This window comes from Eptatretus burgeri, chromosome 15, assembly GCF_056783735.1.
Source record: "Eptatretus burgeri isolate ZD-2024b chromosome 15, Ebu_testis_v1, whole genome shotgun sequence".
Classification (NCBI taxonomy): domain Eukaryota; kingdom Metazoa; phylum Chordata; class Myxini; order Myxiniformes; family Myxinidae; genus Eptatretus; species Eptatretus burgeri.
In genome coordinates, this window is record NC_140975.1 from 44,529,364 (window position 1) to 44,554,363 (window position 25,000).

The following is a 25,000-nucleotide window of genomic DNA, read 5'->3' on the forward strand; positions in this document are numbered from 1 at the left end:
TGGCCAAACAGAAGACGAGGGGTTCAAATAGGCTGACAATGATGCAAGAGAAAGACATTTCATTTGGTCCCAGATTTAATTGTGAACAACTGAGACAAATGCTTTAAAAATGAGTTGTAGCCATTTCAGTTGTACTGCAGTCAACTTGGTTATGCTGTAAACAATGTAAAAATAAAAAAGGTTTGCATTTCAACAGCAACTGACATCAAAATACAAGAATGGCAAAAAGGGACGATAAACATTTGGCTGAAACAAATGGAATCATGTAAATGTCTTATTTTGAGGCAAATGTCTTATTTTAAATGGCTTTGTTAAACTGAAGCAGTTGTTTATCGTGTGCTATTCAAGCATCATGCAGAAATAATACCTGGAAGAGCCGTTGTGCAGGCTTACAATGGCAGACGTCATCTTATCATCACTCCAAATCGTTATCAGATGTGAAAACCTACTTGCAAAAATAGAAATCATTCAACTTATGCATATGTACAGTGTTATTGTACAAGTTGTCATTGCAGCCATCCAATCATTTGCCAATAAAGATGACAAACTGAACCTGGCCAGCTTCATCTCTCAACCTTGAGCTACACAATGCTATTGGGAAACTGTTCAAGCTAATCGAGGAACAATGGGTGTGCAAAATTTTGTGAAACTAATAAGGCAAATGGCAGTTTATGGTTCAATATGTTCAGTATTCGTTGCATGATAAAGTATTTCATTAAAAGTGAGAATGGCAGAATTTTTTTAATACATTCAGACAGGAGTCGAGAAATTTGGTAATCAATGTGTTTTCTGCAATAAATTCAAAAAGACCTGTGCGATTTTATAAAGTGTGAATACACTGAATGTGTCATACCCAGATCCTCTCTACCCCCACCACCCCTTCTTACTCCTCTGCCACCTGACACAAATCCTCCATTGCCAATGTGTTTGGAAACATCTTTCACTGGCTTTACAAACTTTGTGGATCTTTTTATTCCGGGAAAAAAGACAGCATGCAAAAAGGATGCAAATTATAATTCTTAAATATCTTGCTTGGTGCAACCGAATCGCTCATAAACTAGTTTCTCTTACTGCACAAAAGCACAGTCCCAAATTTGATATCAGTGTCCTCATCCACACCACAAATGGCTTTCCCAGGGGAATGGCGTGAGGAAAGCTGGAACATTGTTAACGAGACAAGGTGATGGAACAGACAAAGACGAAAAAGGAGAGTCGATTGTATTTTTAAATGTTTTTGAATTTTTAAACAAAGAAATTGCTGCATTTTGCTTCCTTGTTTAAAAATCGTCAAATACCTATTATATAAAGAGAACTGTAGAACTTAAATGTACAGTATTTTGAAATCTCCAACGAGAACATGTGTCAAAAGCCTCAAGCTCACACACACCAATAAGTTTCCAAATGCACTGCATAAATCTTGGAGCAGCTGCGATCATTTTGCTTTGCTTTGGCCTGGACAATGAAAACATGTTTGTGTGTTGTGACTGTGAGGGTGGAAGGTGTTGTGATGGATGGATTGCCTTGATGGAATAGGAAAACTTAAAGAAAGCTGTTGTGTGATAGTATGCCTATACTGACAACAACAGTGTTCCAGAAATGGCATTCGTGTGTTTCACAAATATGTGCTGTAAAGTGCTAGTGCAAAGAAAACAAAATGCTGCTGATTTTATTTGAGCCTTTGGCATAGCACTGGGAAAGCTGCATGCACAGCTGCCAAAGTTGCCTTCCCTCCCCCCCCCCCCCAAAAAAAAGAAAATCTACTGCTGGTCTTGTCTTTCTGTGCTGCAAAACAAAGCATAGGTATCTGCTTCGAACCCACGTCTACACATATTGCAAAGCTCTGAAAACCATCAAATATTCAGTACACCCACGCTTTTGAAACACTTTTACCTCTGTGTTTCTCTCATCCCGATCATGCTGCATCTTCGTTGCTCCGCAAATAATGATGTCATTTCTACCTCCATTTCTTTTTCTTTATAATATGTGTGTCTGTTTTTAGTGTTATGTTAATTGTATTCTTTCTCTCTGGAAATTATCTACTTTCTTCATGTGCATGCCTGAACCCAAGCCCAAGCCCAACATTAGGGGCCATTTCCATATTATGTGTGCAAGAGATTGATCGGAATGATTTCAAGTTGTCGTATTTGTGTCCATTTGATGTAGTTCGCCTTTGAAGTCTTGCAAACCTTTCTTCTTTTACTTTTCTGATGTGCTCCAAACAGCTGTCTGAGACTATTGGCTCATCGTTCACAGTGTGGCCAAAATTATACACGCTTTGTACAAATTTTAGCTTTTCATTCCGTCTTTTCCTTTTTATCTTTTGTCCTCTTTCCAATTCTAGACAAGCCTAGTAAGCCTTAATGTTGGCGAAGCCAGGAGTTGATGGATCTAATTTTGGTCTCCGACAGCATTTTAAATCCATTGCTCCCTGTTCGTTTCTACCTACTCGAGCCACTTATCACATGTCAAGTTGCAGTACACCATGGTTTAAAGTCGCATCTTAATTTAATGCTAAGCACAGATAATAAATAAGTTTTTGCAGTGATGCAATTTTTCTTTTAATAAAAACAGCATTCCATTCACATTTTTGTCCCTGTAAAAGTATATTCTTGAAGCCTTTTTCAGTGATTCATTGCACTGCTCATTGTCTTTTGGTGTTAAATTCTAAAGCTCAGTGCTTGTAAATCGCAAATAGCTGAAGCAAGTTGGATCCCAAAAGAATGAATCTAAAAACGACACTGTTCTGGAACAATTGGGTCCATCAGTAAATCATCATTCTCCTTGTGGTAAAATGCTTGTAAAAGACCTGCCATGTTCTGTGGCACAGGTCCCTTTGAGGCCTGCTCATCTGACAGAACCCACGTGTCAGCAGTGTGCCAGTTCAACCAGGCCTGTGTGCACAAAGCTGGGCTGGTACCCCCATCTTGTGGGGGGTCCGACAAGCTGCTGCCTGAGTCCCGCCTTTCGGGTGTTTCTAGGGAAGCGGCTGGGCCAGCCAGGAAGCGATTTGTGTGGGCTGATTGCTGATGTTCCTCATCTGGGATCTCTGAGGAGCTCCCCATTTCACCAGCCCAAACAAGCAATGTTCGTCTTTTACCATAGGAACCCTTTGTAGGTTCTGCAGTGACTGTTGGTTGGTTTGGTTTTCGTTTCCGATGGGATCCCCGCAGTTCGGGAAGACCAGTTTCATTTTGGTTGGCCCTGCTGTTGTTGCACTTTATTCCCAAATTTACACCTTGGTTTCTGAGGAATGGCTGGTTGTCCCTTTGATGGTCCTGCCTTCCAGATCCTCCAATTAAACGAGAATGTGACCTTAAATTATACCTCAATGGTGAGGCAGAGTACCGATGGTGTCCCCTGCCAAAACCAGGTACAGAGCTGCTGAATGCATGTATCTGATTAACCGTCGGGTCCACGTCGTCTGCATACAGTACTAATTCAGCGCTCAGGCTCTGCCGAGCAACTTTTGTTTCCTGTGGGGCAGAGAGCTGCGATGGACATGGCATACAGTTAGGAGCTTCCTCGGCAAAGGGGCTTCCTTCACTTGGAGTCTGAGAGCACACTGCTTCGAGGGAGTCGAGGCAAATCGCCATCTAAACAAATCGGATAACAACAGGAAAGTCAAAAACTTGCAATTTGGCTATGACGTGTTCGTCAAATAAAATTACATGACATTTGATGCATCAATACCGAATGAGATGTAGACAAAAAGGTGGAAAATCAAGCAATATCACAAATGGATGTGATGCAACAAGCCTCTTGCAATGAATGAGCAGAATGCAGTATCTTGATTGTGGGATGAGCAAAGTAGTGAGACCTTTCTCGTTGGGAGTTTCCTGATGACATGATAGGTGTATTGAAGCTTCTTGCTTGGTAGGTTAGTGCACCAAAGTTTCCAGGTCAGTATGTCAATGAAATGGGTTTTCATAATTGTTGGATCAGTAAATTGGAGTTTATTGATTGGTGGATGCTCAGATTATAAGTTCTCCATATTACAACGATGGAAAAGGGGTTTATTTTATTGATGATGAGGATATGATAATTTCTTGATAATGGCAGCTGACATTCTGGAACAGCACGACTCCTTTACTGTACATATCCAAAGGCTTGTTGTATCCTACCCATTTGCAATTTAGTGATCTATGGGGCATCAAAACACTGCACCACATACAACAAGTTTGCTAAATTTTAACAATTTTTTTTTTCACCAATCACAGCTACAAGCAAGCGTGTGCTTTCTCACGGACAATGAAGATGCATCTGATTAAATTATCGGTTAATGATAGCCAGGATTCCAGTTAATGTCATGCGAGTGCTATATTTCTCAGTAAACAAACCATCAAATTTGGGCGTGGCTCTCTGGTCATGTCCCATTTGCACTTACATGGGCTCAGCTTCCAACGCGGTCACGATTCGATGAAACCATGAGGATTCGGGCCTTCGTCTGGGTACGGGGAGTTCTGTTCAGTAGAAGGGACATGTCAAATTTGCTGCGAGGAACACCTGCAGACGGAATTTGCAAACCCCCAAGCAAGCTGAGTCCTGTAGGCCATGTACCAAGACTCATGTCGATTTGAAAAAGAAAGTCCCGACCACCATGCTGCAGAGCCATAACATCAAAAAAGATTCTGTCTTTTGGCAATTTGCAGCGAAGAAAGGAAAAGAGTTCCAAATATGAAATTTCCATGGAACTTTCAGGGAGAGGATGCACCTTGTGCAGTACCGATGCAATCGGTGTGCCATGGGTACAATCTGCAGCGGTGTTATATTAGCTGCCATGCAAGTATCAAAGCAATGTAATAGCATGCAAGCAAGCAGGGCAAACTGCACACGTCAGATTCCATTTGGTAAGAGCAGCTTGAAACTTGGAGCCACATAACAGGTATCCCCTGAACCATCTCCTCTTTTTAGAAATGTATGTATGAATCGATTCTCACCAAAAATATTGGTTATCTCCCAGAAAATAGTGGGTCATCATGAGCATAAGTCCTGTGACATCTTGATAATGCACTTTTTCATATGGATGGTGAATAACTTTGTGGAGGCTAAATTATTCAGTCTTCACCATGTTCACCCACCTGTCTCTGAAGTCTACTTCCATGCCGGGACATGGGGCGTCGGGTTGCAGGCGACCGTCGTGATGCAGACATCCTGTAGGGTGTCTTTGGGAAAAAGTCACAAGCTTCTTGTTTTGGTCTAACTCGTTCTCCTGGAATGGGAGGAAACAAACCTAAAGATAAAGTCTTCAGAATGGTGTATTTTTGGGGGTTGGTGAAGGGGGAGGGGGGGGGGAGAGGGGAAGAGGGGTTGGCGAGTGTAAAATTTGACATTGATGCATGTACTATTTGACCTGATATTCCAAATATCAAATATTTTCCTCAACTTCAATAATACAGTAATGGTATATTTTGAATACCTATTTGCCAGTAATGTAATTTGTTACATCCCCTTTTAGGGTAGGGGCATTTAATCATTAAAATGCCTGTGTTAAAAGAGTTAGCCAGTTCATAAACTCAGAAAGTTTGAGCAAACACCTTCCCAGCTGTCATTTCCATCGTCACTGCTGCTATCACGTATTGGCTGTTGTCGCATTCGCATATCTGTAGAGACCCTTTCAGACTTGTCTTTCCATGCTGGAGAGGGTGTTTGTACAAGGGGATGATGCTGTGGACTCTTCTGCGCCTGCAACATTGAGAATCAACCAATATCAGAAATCATTTTTTTTTTTCAAAGGTTAATCAAGTCTTAAATTTTGGACAGCATTACATTGCTGGAATCACCTTGCATTTCTGCATAATGATCGAATAAGGCTGTATTCAGGGTGGGCGTGGGAGGAAGGAGGGATTACCCAGTTCTATCATGAATACGAATATAATGTGGCCATTTGGGAACATTGTCATTCAAGCTGTCATCTCTCAAGATTGAAAGTAATGAACAGGGGAAGTTTATCTTAGGTTAAGGAGGTGCTACATGTTACATTATGCCTTGAATGCACTGTCATGAATATTTTAATTTAATTGCCTTGTGTGTGCGTGTGTGTGTGTGGGGGGGGGAGGAGGATGTGGATTTTTTTTTGTGTCCATTACCTAACTCTGGGTACCCCCAGAAATATACAAAATTTTGTGGAGGTTGGTCCAGCCATTTTGGATTTTATAATTATCAGACAAACGTACACACGCATGCACGCATGCACGCACACACACAAATGTCTTATTTTATCCAGTCAGATTTATTATTCTCACCCTAAGGGGGATGTGAAATCATTGTAATGCCCTGGTCTGTCTTTCTGTCTGTCTGTCTGTCTGTCTGTCTGTCTGTCTCTGTGTGTCCACTGCTAGAAAAGTTTCACTTTAATTTTTTTTCTTTGCAACTACTTGTCTGATCGAAGCAAAATGTTAAACATAGGATGGACTCTCCATCGATAATATTTTAGAGATAATTGTGATGTCATGGGTCACATGGTATGGCAGTGATATTGGTTTAAAAGAAAATAATTGGACACCTCCAAAACCACTCCATGAAAAAAATTGAAACTCAGCATATGTCATCATCTCCCATCTGGGTACACAGGGTGATAACGATGACATCATCGGTGAAGTGGTATTCCATCCATAATCTTTGGTTTCAGAACAGGTCACTCTACCCTGGATAGGCTGCTTCTCCTCTCCCAACAATGGATGGAGATACTGAATGCCAGACATGAAATCAGATCCATATCCCTAGACATATCGCGTGCTTTTGACATGGTCTGGCACCCTGCCCTGCTCACCAAACTCTCTTCCTATGGTATCCAAGGCCATCTCCACTCATGGCTCACAGACTTCCTCTCCTGTCACAGCCAACGTGTGGCCCAAAATGGAGATCCCACATCCACTCTTCCTGTCCAGGCTGGAGTTCCTCAAGGTAGCGTTCTGGGCCCTGTTATTTTTCTGGTTTTCATCAATGATCTTTCTGACTCTCTGGAAAATCCTCTTTATCTCGTTGCTGATGACTCCACCCTCTGTCGTACCACCTGTCATCCCTCAGACGGGCAAGCCGCAGCTTCTTCGCTCTCTGCAGATCTGCATAAAATCACAAACTGGTCCAGCACGTGGAACATGTCTTTCAATCTTGACAAATCTCACACTCTCACTATGTCTCTCCGAAAGGACCGTTTAGAACCACCACTCCCCCCTCCCCATCTACCCTCTCAACAATCCTCTGGAGGAAGTCCTTTCATTCAAGCTTCTGGATCTCACTATCTGCCATGATCTTTCCTGGGAAAGCCACATTTTTCCAAACTGGCCTACAAAGCGAGTCGTCGACTGGGAATCCTCAGTCGTGCTCAGTCCTTCCTCAGCCCACCTGAGCTCCTGACCACATACAAAGCTTTCGTCCACAGCCTGATGGAGTACTGCTCTCCCCTCTGGGCTGGTGCTCCTGCCTTTCACCTTTCTCGGCTTCACACTGTGTAAACTAAGGCATTTAGGATCATTGGTATCTCCCGCGATGAGGTTGAGTCTTTGGGCCTCTCACTCTCTCACCGCAGATTGGTCGGTGGTCTTTCTGTCTTCCACCATCGCCTCTCCAGTCTTGCCCCCCCCCCCGCCCCTGCTCTGTCTGCGATATGTCCCCACCATGTTTCCGCAGGGTACTCAAGGTCCGCCAGCAACCCCCTTCTGGAAAAACTACCAAAATCACGAATCACTGCTCACCTTCACTCTTTCATTCCTCTTTTTTCTGCCTTTGGAATAAACTCCCACATTCTCTTCAATCCCATTCTTCCCTTCAGGCCTTCAAAACAGCTGTTCATCCTTATCTTCCCCCTTCCAAAACCTCGATCTTTTCTTCCCCCATCCATAACCTCGATCTTTTCTTCCCGTTAATCCCCCCAAACCCACCTCCTTCAAATTCCCTGCTTTCCTTCCTGAAAGTCCCCATCATGTCCATCTTGTGTTCCAAGGGTTCCCCACCCCATCCCTCTCCATTCCACAGATCTCCTAATGTCTGTTCCCCACTGTTTTGTCCTTCCCTCTCCTGCCCCTCTTGTCTCATGCCACCCCTTGATGTGTGTTATGTGTTGGCTCTCAAACGAGCCTCGACGATGTATACAAAAAAAAAATTGGTTGAATCAAAATCAGAATCCAAAATATCTGAAATTTCATTTACAGTATCTGATCTAAAACCCGATGTGAGTGAAGAAATACATTTATGACATCATTGGTCACATGGTCTGGTGGCCATATTTAATTGAAAATAAAAACGTTACAAAAAAAAATCTTCTCCAGAACCACTTAACAGATTAATGCAAAACTTCATACATATGATCGACGAGCCATGGGGAATATAGATTGAATTTTTTTCATATTCACCTTCATTGACACAATTTAGCCTTCATGTACACAAAACTATGGTCGTTAAATATCCTAATAATCAATAAAGCTAAGGATAATGGCAATGTATGTGCCATTATTGGGTGCGTGGATGATATGGGTATGTGGGTCATAATAGCAGTGGGCCATAACTGTGATGAAATAAGATGAAGTGACGCGCGATCACGTGTCACGTGGCTCGCACACGAGACAGATAAAACCGAGATGCCGCGCTGTCGGGGGGATTGTCCTTGGGGCATTGTCATTTACGGCGGTGGTTCACTTGGTGCTCGTTGAATGGTGAGAATTGGGAGTATACCGGACTCCGTGCTTATGCTGGCTAATTGCTGATATATTTTGCGGTGATTGACTGCACATGTATTCCTTTTGTGTTTGTAGAGACGGCTTCAATCAAGTGAAATAAAGCCTTATACTCCGAAGGTTTTCTCTCACATTCATTTCAATTTATTTCACTTGATTCCTTCGACTTCCTCAACCGACTATGGACAAGATCTACAAGCCGGAGAGGTTCGATGCGGACCCAAACGCCACTGACTCGGAAATGAAGTGGACCCATTGGTACCGCTCCTTCTCACACTATCTGACCATCATTGAAGAGGGAGCCGACAAACTGGCCGCACTTGTAAACCATGTCTCGCCAAGTGTATTCAGGCTCTTCTCGGAGTGTGACACCTATGACGCAGCGATCGACGTGCTGCGGGCACTCTACGTGAAGCGCAAGAACGAGGTATACACAAGACATCTTCTCACCACACGCAGGCAAGAAGCCGGTGAGACAATCGATCAGTACCTGCAAGCTCTGAGGCAGTTGGGCAAAGACTGCAATTTCCGGGCTGTAACCGCCGAGGAACATCGAGATGAAGCGACCCGAGAGGCTTTCATCCAGGGGCTCAGGTCAGCCCCCATTCGGCAACGCTTACTGGAAAAAGCACAACCCAATCTTGAAACGGTTGCTGACCAGGCCCGAGCTATGGACGCGGCTCAGCAGCAATCTGAGTCATATGGGACACCGGTGTTGCTAATGAATGCTGCTACAGCGGAAACTCAAAGAACTCCCTGGGATACCTCCGACACTGAGGATGGAGATAAACCCGAGGAATCGGACACCCAGACCTCGTCAAACTCCTCGGCAACTACTTCGGTTGGTAAATGTTTCTTTTGTGGGTATAAAAGACACCCACGTAGCAAATTCCCCGCCAGGGATGCCACATGCATGAACTGTGACAAGAAAGGGCATTATGCCAGGGTATGCAAATCTACTCTTAGAAGAAATAAACCCACTTCTGCAGCCCTCTACTCACAAAAGAAAGTAACAGCAGCTTCACCGGGGAATCTATCCAAAGTTATCATCAACGTACGAATTAACGGGCATATGGCTGAGGCTCTGATCGATACCGGTAGCTCTGAAAGTTTCGTCAACAGCTCACTAGCGAAGGGCAGGAAATGGAAGATCCACCCAACAGACAATACGGTATGCATGGCCTCCACATCACCACTGTCCAGCGTACGAGGGTACTGCAATGTTGAGCTGGACGTAAAAGGCTACACGTATCGGGATGTAAGGGTACTGGTGCTTCGTGATTTATGCGCAGATGTAATTTTGAGTCATAATGTGCTCAAGCAGCACACGAATGTCGAAATACCCTTTGGAGGAAACAAACCTCGTCTAATTCTAAATGCTCTGACCACTGCAGAGGTATCGTCCCCCCTGCTGTTTGCTAACTTGTCGCCGGACTGTAAACCGATAGCGATCAAATCGTGATGATATACCACCGCCGATATGAACTTCATCACTTCTGAGACTAAGCGATTACTGGAAGAAGGTATTATAGAACCGAGCGATTCGCCATGGCGCGTGCAGGTATTGGTGACCACCAGCCAGAACCATAAGAAACGAATGGTTGTCGATTACTCTCAAACGGTCAATCGCTTCACCCACCATGGTCGAATCGCATGGTCGAACGCGTGCCCCCCTGCTGTTTGCTAACTTGTCGCCGGACTGTAAACCGATAGCGATCAAATCGTGATGATATACCACCGCCGATATGAACTTCATCACTTCTGAGACTAAGCGATTACTGGAAGAAGGTATTATAGAACCGAGCGATTCGCCATGGCGCGTGCAGGTATTGGTGACCACCAGCCAGAACCATAAGAAACGAATGGTTGTCGATTACTCTCAAACGGTCAATCGCTTCACCCACCATGGTCGAATCGCATGGTCGAACGCGTGGCCAACTACAAAATATTCAGCACCATCGATTTACGAAGCACCTATCATCAAATTCCCATTCGAGAGGAAGACAAACCTTACACTGCGTTCGAGGCAGGTAGACGCCTCTATCAATTTAAGAGGATCCCGTTCAGTGTCACTAATGGAGTAGCTTGCTTCCAACGAGTTATGGATGACATCATCTCAGATGAAAACCTCAAAGACACTTTTGTTTACGTGGACAATGTCACGGTGTGCGGTAAGGATCGGGGGGAACATGATGCGAATCTGGACAGATTCTTGAGCATTGCTAGAAAATATAATCTGACACTCAACTACGACAAATGCGTATTCTCGGCAAAGTCAATTGATCTTCTCGGCTACACAATAGCCGACGGCACGATTAAGCCCGATCCTGAACGATTGCGCCTGCTCCGTGAGCTACCCCCACCTCATGACCTGCAGTCATTGCGTCGGGTGATTGGGATGTTCGCGTACTATGCAAGATGGATTCCCCAATACTCTGAGAAAATACATCCCCTGGTGCATTGCAAAAACTTCCCGCTAGATGCCGCTGTTGTAAAAGCTTTCCACAGCCTCAAAGATGATATCAGTAATTCCGTGGTATTATCGATCGATAGCACGATGCCGTTTGTGGTGGAAACGGACGCTTGCGATCATGCGATCGCCGCGACGCTCAATCAATCCGGCCGACCCGTCGCGTTCTTCTCGAGAACTCTCTCTGGAAGCGAGCAGAGACACTCGGCGATAGAGAAGGAAGCATACGCTATTGTCGAAGCCATACGTAAATGGAGACATTATTTACTGGGCAACCACTTCACATTCGTCACGGACCAGCGATCCGTTGCCTTCATGTTTGATGGGAAAAATAACGGGAAAATTAAGAACGAGAAAATGATGAGATGGCGGATAGACCTTTCCTGTTACAGTTACGACATTGTTTATCGGCCTGGGAGGGAAAATCCTGCTGCAGACACCTTCTCTCGGGTCTACTATTCGGCGCCATCCGGTCGGGCGTTGCAAGACCTTCATGTGTCTCTGTGCCACCCAGGGGTAACCAGAATGGCACATTTTGTGCGCAGACAAAACCTTCCATATTCTATCGAAGATATTAAACAAATGAGTGCTTCATGCCCTGTTTGTGCTGAACTAAAACCCAGATTCTATGGCGCTGCTCCTGGCAGGTTGATCAAGGCCACTTCACCCTTTGAGAGACTAAATATCGACTTCAAAGGGCCCCTGCCGACTGAGACAGACAACAGATACATACTCACTGTTGTTGATGAATACTCAAGGTTCCCATTTGCATTCCCGTGCTCGGATATGACCTCGGGCACTGTCGTGAAATGTCTCTCTGACCTCTTTGCCATGTTTGGGAAACCTTCGTACATACATTCAGACAGAGGACCGGGTTTCATGTCGGCCGAGCTCAAACAGTTCCTATTTGAACAAGGCATAGCAACTAGTCGAACGACGGGTTACAACCCACAGGGTAATGGGCAGGTGGAACGGTACAATGGAGTCATTTGGTACAATGGAATTCCATACGCTCTTTGCTCTGTACGTCCATCAATGCTACTCCGCACGAACGAATGTTTACTCACCAACGACGATATACTGGTGGCCAATCGGTGCCCAACTGGCTAACCTATCCGGGTACAGTCCTCATGAAGCGCCCGGTACGACAAAGCAAGTATGAACCGATGGTGGAGAAGGTCGAACTCATCGATGCTAATCCTGAGTATGCTCATGTTAGACTTCCTGATGGCAGGAGACCACTGTGTCGGTTCGCCATCTGGCTCCCGCAGGTACTCCTCCCTCTGACATTCCCTCCCCAGGTGTTTCCCCCTCAGGAACTTCTCCACCCGAGAATGGTGGCGTCGGGGTTGACGTAGACGGAGCTACTGCATTCCACCCGAGAGCAATTGAGGAGTCATCCCCGGCACGAATCGAGGCTCCCCAAGGGGATTGGAAGCCTCCCTCAAGTGAAACCACCATTTACTCCCAGAGAGGTCGACGGATAAAACCCGCTCGACGACTCGATCTGTAAAGGGGATTATCGGCATCCCTCGATGGCACCTTACCATGCTTCTATAACTCAAAATAATCCTCACTGCTTGAAATGCATGCTTCTGTAGTTTAAATAGTTCACACTGCTTGAAATGTATGCTCCTCTTGCTTTGAAGTAATCATGGTGCGTTAGTTGAACCTCTAGTTACATTTTAAATACGGGGAGAATGTGATGAAATAAAAGATGAAGTGACGCGCGATCACGTGTCGCGTGGCTCGCACACGAGACAGATAAAACCGAGATGCCGCGCTGTCGGGGGGATTGTCCCTGGGGCATTGTCATTTACAGCGGTGGTTCACTTGGTGCTCGTTGAATGGTGAGAATTGAGAGTATACCAGACTCCGTGCTTATGCTGGCTAATTGCTGATATATTTTGCGGTGATTGACTGCACATGTATTCCTTTTGTGTTTGTAGAGACGGCTTCAATCAAGTGAAATCAAGCCTTATACTCCGAAGGTTTTCTCTCACATTAATTTCAATAATAGTGGTGTGTTCCGCTAACGATGGTATTTTTGTTAAGAATGAGCGAGTGATGTGAGACTATGTGCATTACGAGTGCCATTCTAGTTTTACATTTATTTAAGGCTTTGTGGAGCTTGTACATACATCACATGCAGGCCAAAGATGTTAGTAGACATCAGTGAATTTTGTTGTGAATTACAATGACATTAGTAGACAATGGAAAATACAGCATACACATCTCCTTATGATCTCCTAATGTGTATAGTGTATACAGTATGTATACATATGTATATATATATATATATACACATAAGGGGATTTGAAGCAGAGATCTGAGCATCATCAGGTATCATTGAGGTTAAAGAGAATCTTGTAAAACTTGTATTTAAATTCCTGGTAAAACATAGTCGTAGGTTAGTGATCAATACAAGGTTGTAAAGCAAAACAGCAATTTTGTGAAGATCTCTCCGATTGTTTTGAAGCTGCAGTTGCTGTAAAATGCCTCCAAAATAATAAATTGGCCTTGCGATTACCCTATCTCTGGCATCAGTTTCCAAAATATGAGAATTTTTTTGGTATACAGTCAAGGTTTGTGGAAGAGCCAGAACACTGAACGGATCAGGATGAAACATAAAATACACAGTAGAAAGAGAGGGGAAACATTAACAGCAGGGTTGAAGGACAAAATAGAGGGAGACTTAGACAAATAAGGGATGTGGGAAGGAATTGGGGGTATGGGAGGATGCATGGGGCAGACAGGATGGTTATAGAAGCAAACTCTCAGAAAGGAAAAACTGGAAATTTGGAAGGAAGTTTGCTCGTGGAGGGGGTGGGGGTAATATGGGGGTAGAAAAGGCCATGGTTCTGAATGGCAGATGATCTGAAATGGTGGTGAACAGCTATCTTGATGACCTGGAGGGAAGAATGAGATTGACGAGAATATGGAAATTGGATCCACAGGTGGGAAAAAGGAGGGACAAATGAGTGGAGGTGAGCAGTGATTATGGATTTTGGGAGTCTCACGAGAAGAGGGATGATGGTGTACCACGTGGGCCCTGCAGAAAGAGAGACCTCTGACCTGTCTACGAAGGGAAAGTGAAAGGCCCATGGACTCAGCTTCATTGTGGGAGATTCCAATGATCTTGAAGAGTTGTGTTAAAACATAAGGGTTTTTGTGAAAGGTGTCCAGGTAACAAACATGAAAGAATTTTAAGGGATAGTCACATGTAGGGGACCATGAGCCCAGTTTATGTGGAATCAACTTTAATTGTCGAAGGGTATTTCAAATTTGACCTGGAATTTTGTTTATACTCTGATCTCAGCTTGAATGTGTATGAAGAAAAATGATACTTTCATTACTTTTCAAGGTGTTCTCCAACTTTGTCCACAAACTTGTCCCAGTGAAGTGTAAGACTTCATATTCTTTCGGATGCAGCCAATGCAATACATCATTCTAAATAGCTTCTTGTCAAAAACTTCTTGCTCCCCTGTTGCTCTTTCGTATCAATGTAGTTGACAGACAATATCAGCCTACTTTGTAGCAAATCATATAAATTTCAATGAGCTTGATGTTCTTGTTTCCCAGACATTATATAATAATTTGTCGTTCTCAACCAGCAGTGTGCAGATCACACATGGCACAATCAGCACACTGCTACGTTCCAAGTGACATCCTGTTAAAAAAGAAAAAATAGAAAAAGGAAAGATTTTTTTTTCCTGAACCAGAAATTATGGAGTATCTAATGAGCGTGTTCTAAAAGTCATATCGCTTGTGGATACAAGTGCCTCACAAATCAAAACTCCTCGACTTTTTAGAGCACACTCATTGGTTAACTTTCACAATTTGTGGTTAAAAAAAAAACAACTCGCTGCCACCCATGGTTTGTTAGAGTGGAGTTCCCGAGTAGATTAGACATAGAAAAATACAAAATATTTTAAAATTAGAAACACATGAAGTAGTTGCGTGGGTGCTGCCCACGTAACACATCGCGAGCTGCAAGTGTGGCACATTATTGTAAGTCGATTGAGAACCACTACTCTATTTTATCTCACTTGCTACCATATTTATTTCCAGCACTTGCATTAAAGCAGGCCACATGCCATTGTAGATATTGGTTACCAACACTAGAATAAAAAATTTTCTTTAAAAAAAAAGACGATGTACAGTACTTTGCCTTTCACAACCAAAAGTCTTTGTGGTTATCACAGAAACGCACTTGTTTTAAATTAGAATGAGCTCACGATAACACAACGATAATAATTCATAACACCACTTCTGAAAACAGTTCTAAAGTGGACATGTAGTTAAACCTTAAAAGCACCATTCCTTCTATAGCCTCGTACCTTTGGAGTTTGGTGAGGGAGGCAATGCTCCGGGGAAGTGAAGATTGAATAATTTGGTGGTAGCTGGGAAAGCGGAAAGATTGACGCCCCGGGCTCTGGTGTTCTTAACTCGAGTGAGTCCTGCAGAGAGGCAAGGAATAATAAACATCTGTTCAACAGAGAATCATAACATTAAGGCATGGTATAACGAACTGTACGAGAAGAGCCCGTTCTAAATCCTAATCTTTTCCAATTTGCCTGACTCTTCTCTAATCCACCTGCACTTTCTTCACCAATATTTGCCCTGCTTTTTCTATAAGCTCACATGTATTTTTGTCCACTCATCTGTCCTTTCAATAATGTCTACACTGAGCTGTACTGTCTATTCCCTCCTTGCCCGTTTTTCCATCCCTTTGGCTGCCCATAACCTTCTGCTATATTGTTGCTGTGTTAAGCTCTCATCCCCAGTCATTTAGCTCTTCCCTAAGCCATGATCACTATTAACTAAAAATAAAGTCTTTACCACACTCATTCCTTGAGACAGCGATGACTTGTCAGAAGAGTTCCGAACTGCACCAGAAACACTCTCCCCATCCTTTTCTTTACAATTGGCCTCTCCATCACCAACCAGTTCCCTTTCCCCTCGCAGACGTTGCATTTCTTCATCATGTTCCTCATTGGCCTTAGCCTCAGCCTCTTCCGCCATCTCTTTATTACTCTCTTCAAGATGTTTCATGAGAACAGCCACCACAACATTGACCAGAACAAATTGTGTTAGCAGTACAAAGGTAACAAAGTAGATCGGTGACACGATGGCATCATAGCCACAGCAACCATGCTCAGACTCCACTAAATCATCAGCACAGGAGCGCAATGTGTCCTGGGGTGGTGGGGATACATAATGAAATAAGGATAAAAAAAGAATACCAAGTACAATAAAAAGTATTTTTGGCCCATGAAATGTGTCATCTATCTATATATTACTAAAACTCTCATCATGTATGTATGTATGTATGTATGTATGTTCCTGAAATACAGCCAAAATGGTACACGATAGCGCAAAAATGTTAGGGTCACCTTACTCACCATTCGCCTGCGGTGTGCAGTATCAAGTTTCATTCAAATCGGGCAACGGAAAAAAATATTAAAAAATCAATTCCAGATTCAGTCAAGTACTCTTCGGGAGTATTTGATCAATGTAAACAACCTCTGTGGTATAGTTCGCTGGAGCTATCTTCTTTTTTTTTTTTTCTTGAAATGATTTATTTTTAAATCTCAAACATTTAGTATAGACAAAGAACGATTTATTTTTAAGCATAAAATAAACATCGCCATTTTGATCTAATACTTCCGTGTTCATTAATAAATAAAATTGTGTTTAGAAGATTACGCACAATAATTTGTTCGACTTTCTTTTCTCAATTTTTTTTTTTCACATTGACGTGCAATATCAACTTTCGTTCAAATCGAGCAACGAAAAAATTTATTAAAAAAAATTAATTCCCGATTCAGTCAACGACTCTTCCGGATTATTTGATCAATGCAAACAACCTCGGCGGTATAGTTCGCTGGAGCTATCTTTTTTTCTTTTTGAAACGTTTTTTTATCAACTGCTATAACAACGGGAACCCAACGGGTTTCATGGGTCATCTAGTATATTACTAAAACTCTCATCTTGTATGTATGTTCCTGAAATACAGCCAAAATGGTATACAAGAGCGCAAAAATTTTCAGCCCACGTTACTCATCATTCGCCTGTGGTATGCAGTTTCAAGTTTCGTTAAAATCGGGCAACGAAAAAATTATTAAAAATCAATTCCCGATTTAGTCAAGTACTCTTTGGGAGAATTTGATCAATGCAAACAACCTCAGCGGTATAGTTCGCTGGAGCTATCTTTTGTTTTTTTCTTGAAATGATTTATTTTAAAATCTCAAACATTTAGTATAGACAAAGAATGATTTATTTTTCAGCATAAAGTATACATCGCTATTTTGATCTAATACTTCCATGTTCATTAATAAATTAAATTGTGTTTCAAGGATGACGCACAATAATTTCTTCGACTTTCTTTTTCACATTGACGTGCAATATCAAGTTTCGTTCAAATCGGGAAACGAAAAAAAAATCAATTCCCGATTCAGTCAAGTACTATTCGGGAGTATTTCATCAATGCAAACAACCTCAGCAGTATAGTTCGTGGGAGCTATCTTTTGTTTTTTTTCTTGAAATGATTTATTTTAAAATCTCAAACATTTAGTATAGACAAAGAATGATTTATTTTTAAGCATAAAGTATACATCGCTATTTTGATCTAATACTTCCGTGTTCATGAATAAATAAAATTGTGTTTCGAGGATGACGCACAATAATTTCTTCGACTTTCTTTTCTCCATTTTTTTTCTTTCACATTGACGCGCAATATCAAGTTTCGTTCAAATCGGGAAACGAAAAAAAATCAATTCCCAATTCAGTCAAGTACTCTTCGGGAGTATTTGATCAATGCAAACAACCTCAGCAGTATAGTTCGCTGGAGCTATCTTTTATTTTTTCTTGAAATGATTTTTTTCATCAACCGCTGTCACAACGGGAAGCTAACGGGTTCACGGGTCGTCTAGTACAGTATATAGTACTCATATCCACTTATGGTAATGTTATGTGCCAGACTTAAAAGCATATTGTTCTCCAATATATCATCAGATATTTAACATTTGTTAACCTGGTGTTGGCCGAGTGGTTAGAGTGGTAGCTTGGCATCCTAGGGTCCTGAATTAACACCAGGGGGGTTGACTCAGCCTGTCATCTTTCTGAGGTTGGCGAAATAAGTACCAGTGCAGCATCCAAAAAAAAAGAAGCTGCACATGATGGGAAGGGGTATTGATGGATTGATTAAATCTGGTATTGGTGTAGTGCAGGCATTATGGGCCGAATGGCCTCCTCCTGCCTTAATTCCTTCTAAATTCATGTAATTACCTCACATTCCATTGGAGATTGAAAAGGGAAAGGGGGGGGGGATGTAAAATCATGAAATATTTCAACATGCAGGTAAGCATAATGCTTTTTATTACAAACCATTTCATATGAAACAACCACAAATGTACTCATTATCAAACAATATTTGGCAGAATTACAAATGCATATTAGTAGATGTATGGATAAGATCAAGAGAATAAATAAACCTTGAGGATGCCATTCCAATTATCGCCAGTCGAGATGCGGAAGAGTGTGAGCAGTGCCATACCAAAGTTTCTGAAGGAGGCATAGCGGCCTAACCCATCACAAGGGGTCTCTTCTGTACACACTGAGCAACAAATATACAGGAAAGAAGCCATCACATGTTTTGATCCTGGAATAAAATGCACATAATATGCTTGTCTTGCGATTCTGCTGTTGATTTAATCATTTCAGGGGTTGCAGCTTATGCAGTGTTCCTTGTAGATCAGGGCAGGAATGTATAATTTGACCTTGATACCACCAAACAATGGCATTCTCAAGGGATCTTTGTGAGCTATCAGCGAATGCGAGCACATGGAACAACCAGCTTAACTTCCCTTCAGAAGACCGGTACACTCAGTGATGCAGCTCTTATACTCAACACAGGGTGGCATTTTAGAGTTGAGTCATGAATCAAACACAAACTAGAGAGCTCAAAGGCGAGTATGCTACGTGCAAGTTCTCCTGGCAACCTGTGCTGCTTGTTTGAAAATGTGGCACAAGTTCAGAAAGTGTAATTAAAGATCCCACAAAACCTCCTGTGAGGGATCGAGTATAAATATTCATCACATCAAACAACTATTCATGACATTCATTAACTTACCTAGAATACAATGATAAAAAAACATGATCTTCCAGACGGACCGAAATCGACAACCAGTGTGCAAGTCTGAAATTATTTGAGATGTCTCTTTTACTGGCAAAGGCTCTGTAATCTTGGGATAGAGAATTATTATGCAAAGAAACAACCCTTAACTTCCAGATTCATTGCCAAATGATCATGAAGCAGAGCCCAGAAATATTTAAATTAGCCAAAGTGATCTGTAGTTCACGCCATTATTCTTGCCCAGTGAGACAAGTCGGTTCATGTTAACTGTACTATTAACTCCATTTTTCTCCTGATTAATCACACACACTCTCTCTATCTCCATTTTGTGACTCACCCAGCTCGCCAAAGAGCTCAACACCCAAAGCAGCATAGATGAAGAACAAGAGCATGAAGAGCAGCCCAAGGTTCCCCACCTGCAAGGAGAGACACCAAATTTCTCAACTATTGCTGGCTTTTTTATAATATGGAATGTGCTCTGCTGTCTGGTATGGATGAACAACCATCCTGGCTGCTGTGTTGAGATTGGGGAATAAATAATTAATGCCACCAGTCATAGCAATAATGATACAGCAGGTGTTCAGAATGAAGCACAGGAAATATGGAAAGCAAGCAAGTGAATAAATGAATGGTTTACTGAATAACCATGAATGAAACACAAATTAATAAACAAATAACATAATGAAGGAATACTTGAATGAATAAATTAAAAACAATGAATGATTGAATGAACGAATAAATAGATTAATGAATGATAATTGAATGAAACACAAACCTCTTATTTCATGTCATCCAATCTTTGACCCCTGTGTAGCCTGTTTGAGCTGATGTACATCATTCGGCAAATATCCATAATTCCGTTACTATAACTACCCTATGCTCTGTTTTTTCCCCAAATATCATTTGTTTGGATTGGCCTGTTTAGCATTCCCATCTGAGTCTGTGGCTCATGATGCTGAGATCAGTCAAATCCCATGTACCTTGTGTATTTCTCCATTGTCTACTAAGTTTTTGTAATCAATGGAAAGGTACACTTTTGTTTCCTAATGTCCTTGTCCTGCATGTGTTATCTGAACAAGCTCCACTATGAGCATTAGATCAAAATCACTGTTATAAGCTGTTACAATCACAATTAAATTCACATCCCAGCCAATCCAGGTTTCCCACCCCAAACTGCTACATAATGTAACCTACTATCAAAAGAGGACAAGCGATTGTTTTAGATGAGATAAAACTACAAAAGTGCATGTGTTTTGTTTTATTGATTTGATTCTAAATAATGTTCACTTCGAATGCCGTACATCCAAAGCTGTGTCAGATAAACAGATGGCTTTGTACTACAGCTCAGTAAGAATGAATAAATATATGACATGCACATCATTAATCCCAGTTGTGCCCTGGGCAGTGAAAATCATTAAAAAAAAAACCCTTCCAGCAACCATATACATATTGTACTTGCTGTGCAAGCCCAGGCGTGTCTGTGCAGCCTCAGCCTACCTGAGGCAGAGCGAGCATGACAGTGTGCAGCAGCGCACGCATGCCTTTTGCTGCTTTCAGGAGTTTCAACACTGTTAGGATTTGGCACAAGGAAGAGGGGAAAACATTTCTATCCCTGTTGCTCTCCCATCCTGCCAAGCATTGAAGAGTATGATTGAAAATATGTCACTGTTGTAGTTTATCATATGATGTTATTTCATCTTGTCCAAACTCGATGTAAGATGCATTAATATTATGTCATTGTCTTCATGAAAAGCCAACAATAAAGTAAAGAAATGGATAATTGAAGGGAAGAGGAATTAGGCCAGAAGGTGAAGCAGGGAGGTAGCTGAACAAAAGCTAAATACAATGATCCAAAGAAAGAAGCTGAGGGATACAGCAAGTCGTAGCAAGGCACCTCGAGCGATGCGCAGTACACGCATGATGCGAATGATTGTTGGATTTAAGGGCAGCACAAGATTCATTTTCATCTCCTCCAGAATAATTCCCACAATGGAGAGGATGACAATGGCAATGTCCAACTGGTTCCACCTGCTCCACAAGACACATGGCATGACAAAGTCAGAACAAGACCTGGCTTACATTCGGTGGTCTACATCCTTTAGAAATGTCAGTGAAGTCTTCTGTACAAGGCTTTCATGAGTCAGTCCTTCCTTTTGCCTCCACTTTTCTGGCTCTGACCTCCCACAATTCCTCAAGATTGTAAAAGAGACTGCTGTTTCATAAAGTAAGGTGGGATAGAAATGTTGATTAAGAATTAAGGAACCTTCATGCATATATATTTCTATATTTTCATTCTGTAAATGGAATATAAATAATTAATAATACAATTGGTTCGATTCCGGACAAAGAATTCACCTTCGAAGGTGACGCAAAAGGGTGAACACTTAAGCCAAACTCTGCTCCTCTCGTCAAAAACACCGTTATTTCATGTTTTAAATTTGATTTGATTAAAAATAGAAAGTTTTTATTGTGAGGTTGACCTTTCGCATGTGAAAATAATGTCAAACGGCAAATTTCAGGGAAATTAGCCCCAAGGGGTATGGACTTGCATATAAATCAAAAAAGAGGCCATACGTGCACACGCACGCGCGCGCGCGCACACACACATACACACACACACACACACACACACACACACACACACACACACACACACACACACACACACACACACACCAGTCTGGAAGCAGAAAGGCTTCAAATTCACTAAGTGGTGGATGAAACAGAAATGTGTTGCCCTGATGAGCTTTTGACTTTGCATTCTTGAACTGCGAGATACCCTTCTGGGTTTGCAGTCATGACATCGTTGTGATGACATCATCACGACGTTGATCCAAGTTCGGAGCACTTCATTAATTCCATTTGTACATCTCCTGACTGCATAAGAATGATGATGCTTCCTGGATGTGATAAGTGGGTGAAACACAATGTTTCCATGTGGTAGATGGCACTTGTTTGGATTGTGGGTTTGGATTGTATTTGGAACCCACTTGTGGGTTGCAAACACAATCTAGCCTCACCAATCACAGGTAGTGGTGCATCATTAGCCAGTATATAAGCTAAAAGGCTTCAAAGTCACTAAGTGGATGAAACAGTGATGTGTTGCTCTGACAAGCTCCAATAATGGTGAAAGCAGGTGGTAGCTTCACTTTTCATCTGCTTGGTGACATCTTTTCACTTAAATTCTTTAACTGCTAGAGGCCTTTCCGGTTTTGCAGTCCTGATGTTGTCATGAAGACATCATCACGGCATTGGTCCAAGTTCAGAACACTTTAATAATTCCACACATATTGTTACAGATTTCGGGGTGAGCATGGGGTTCACGAGTGGGTTTCTCGGACACGAGGGTTGCAACTCAACCTCCAACCTTCCTTGAGATCTACCTCCACAGATACGGATAACTTTGCGACCCAACAATAACTCAGCGATGCGACGTGATGTGACGGGTTGTTCAGTAACCATGGACGCCGTCTGAGGGTCTCCACTCCAAGATTGACAGAGTTCCTGCTCTACCTTACCCACGTTACCTTACTCACCCCACCTAGATTGGAACTGTGCTCTCAACGTCCCACCTCGTCTACTTATTATGGTACGGCTGAGTGAAACCGTTGGCGTTGGCTATTCTAATGGAGCGAATCATTGGGGCACAACATCCTATTTATTATGTTCGCTATGTCTAATCAATGAAGGAAAGAGACAATCGAGCAGGTTTGGAAACAGCAAATCTTGAATTAAACAGGCACATATTTACAAAGATTTAAGTATTTACAGAAATGCAGTGTCACATAAGAAAGCCTTATTTCTAGCACTCAAAGAAACCCCTTATAGAACTGGCCTTAATACAGTGAGGTGCCACATTCATCCAGGGAAATTAGAGAGACGAGGGGACAGAAAGAAAGAAGTTGGGGTATGTGGCGACCCCTTTCTCACCCATACATGAGTAGGTTGAGCCTCCATGGGGCTCAACAAGGTGTCGATGTAGGTGAGTGAGAGGAGCAGGTGGGAGGTGCTCTGTCATGTGGTATCGTGTGGTGCTTAGCTTGGTAAAGAACTACTCAGGGTCTCGTGTCATTTGTGGATGCTCCACAAGCGAGCCCTGAGGTGTATGTGCTGAAAGATGCAAGGTAATATATTGCATGTGCGAAAAATGTGTAAGAAATCAGTTATACCGGCTTGGTCAGCATCTTTACTGGCTGGCAGTTTAGAGAGCATCTGCCGTCACGCCTTTTGCATTAACAGTGCATGAGGAGCGTCCATACTGCCTGGCACTTTGAGGAGCGCCTCCCTTCACATCAAAGGGCAAAGGCGCTCTTCGTAAGCCAATGGCCATCCATATCTGGTGCTTAATTGCATCTGCAGACGTCCTACTGCAGGTGGATTACCTTTATCTTGGAGGTTGATGGCAGGAATTTCACTCCTGCCACCATAAAACCCTTCATTCCGCAAAACTCATAAAAAAAGTGCAAAGAAAACAGAAAACCCACTCTGTGGGAGTACCTGCTGTCTATCTTCCCTTTGCAAGGCAGCTCACCAGATGATGAGATTGGAGCAAAGCCTTCAGTACCTCCATTATTTAATGAGAGGAAAAGCACAGGGTAACCAAAGAAAGACCCACCCTTTCTTTGTTTATAGTATTGCGGTTATGCAAAACTGCATGCCTCTCAGGCAATGGCACCGAACATACAGTCATCCCAAGGCAGTTATTTCATTAGTCTTCATGCAGTCAGATTTTCCCCTCATGTCTAGTGGGTTAACGGGACGAAGTGTGTTGCGTGGGTCCATAAACTATATCTCCATCTTCTATTCTGATTTCCATTTCAACCCTTTCCTTTTATCCATGGTACAAATCAAATCAAGCAAGCAAGGAAGCACACACACCAAGCAGCCTCCTGTGAGAGAATCACCAAAAGAACAAACTCGCTATACGGCGCACACATGGCGCGCCCTTTCATTCAAAATCTGCGTGCCAATTTACAATGGCGTCTCACCTTGCTCAACCTTCGTTCGCCAAAAACTCACCACCTCGACCACCAATATTGTTGTGGGGCCGAGTCTCGGTGGCGAGCACGACCGCTAGAGGGAGCGGTGGAGTCGGCTCCACCAAACACACCGGAATTTAGGTCGTGACCCTCGGATAAGTCCGAAAGGCACGGGTCCCTTACAGGACCATGAATCCCCAATAATTCGACCGTGTGGGGTAGGGTTAATTACCAAACTTCAATATAACTAATTACCCATGTGGCAAAGCTACCGGGGAATTCACACCCTCGACAGACCTCAAGCGAGACGAGCCGTTACCATGCTCAAACCGTGTGTAACCTGAGCTGATGGTCACCAACGCTTGTCGGTCCAAATGAACAATTTACTGTCTCGCTATTTCTCAACACGCACTGTGCTAAGTCAATAAAAGAAATGACAGGGAACGAGCTGGGACATTCAACAATAGGGAAATTTATTACAATAATAATCGGGGCGGGAAGCACGTAAGGGCAGAGTTATCCGAATATCAGGCAGGCAATATACAGTGAGCAAAAGCACTTATCAATTCTACTTAAGAGACGGGTCCACACACAGACACACACCCAAAGAAATGGACCCCGTCAGGTCTTTATTGAAGGCTTCCAGCTCGAGGAAAGGTGAGCTGGAAACCAGAGCCTGTGCTTGGACCTGCCCGCCTCGTGCGGTCTTCGACGATCTGGCTCAGTGGCGGGACTCAAACCA

At 42.7% G+C, this 25,000-nt stretch overlaps 2 protein-coding genes across 7 annotated transcripts in view; one reads left to right on the top strand and one right to left on the bottom strand.

Annotated features, from left to right (window-relative positions):
• The window catches only part of LOC147012077 (spermatogenesis-associated protein 20-like), a 73,234-nt gene extending 64,328 nt beyond the window's left edge, over nucleotides 1-8,906 (top strand). Inside the window, exon 4 of the mRNA XM_085858271.1 lies at nucleotides 8,751-8,906. Coding sequence (XP_085714397.1) covers nucleotides 8,751-8,906 — 156 coding nt within the window. The remainder of the gene's footprint in view (nucleotides 1-8,750) is intronic.
• The window catches only part of LOC147012078 (voltage-dependent T-type calcium channel subunit alpha-1G-like), a 283,844-nt gene continuing 258,901 nt past the window's right edge, over nucleotides 58-25,000 (bottom strand). For 5 of the 6 annotated variants that reach the window (XM_085858268.1, XM_085858266.1, XM_085858267.1 and 2 more), the window contains 9 exons: nucleotides 21,174-21,307; nucleotides 20,777-20,847; nucleotides 19,617-19,695; nucleotides 18,639-18,760; nucleotides 15,985-16,341; nucleotides 15,483-15,602; nucleotides 5,535-5,682; nucleotides 5,079-5,209; nucleotides 58-3,593 (listed from right to left, as the gene is read on the bottom strand). In XM_085858268.1, coding sequence (XP_085714394.1) covers nucleotides 2,727-3,593; nucleotides 5,079-5,209; nucleotides 5,535-5,682; nucleotides 15,483-15,602; nucleotides 15,985-16,341; nucleotides 18,639-18,760; nucleotides 19,617-19,695; nucleotides 20,777-20,847; nucleotides 21,174-21,307 — 2,029 coding nt within the window. In that variant the 3' untranslated portion in view covers nucleotides 58-2,726. Of the gene's footprint in view, nucleotides 3,594-4,384; nucleotides 4,461-5,078; nucleotides 5,210-5,534; nucleotides 5,683-15,482; nucleotides 15,603-15,984; nucleotides 16,342-18,638; nucleotides 18,761-19,616; nucleotides 19,696-20,776; nucleotides 20,848-21,173; nucleotides 21,308-25,000 lie in introns of all 6 variants that reach the window. The other variant, XM_085858270.1, reaches the window with a different exon arrangement.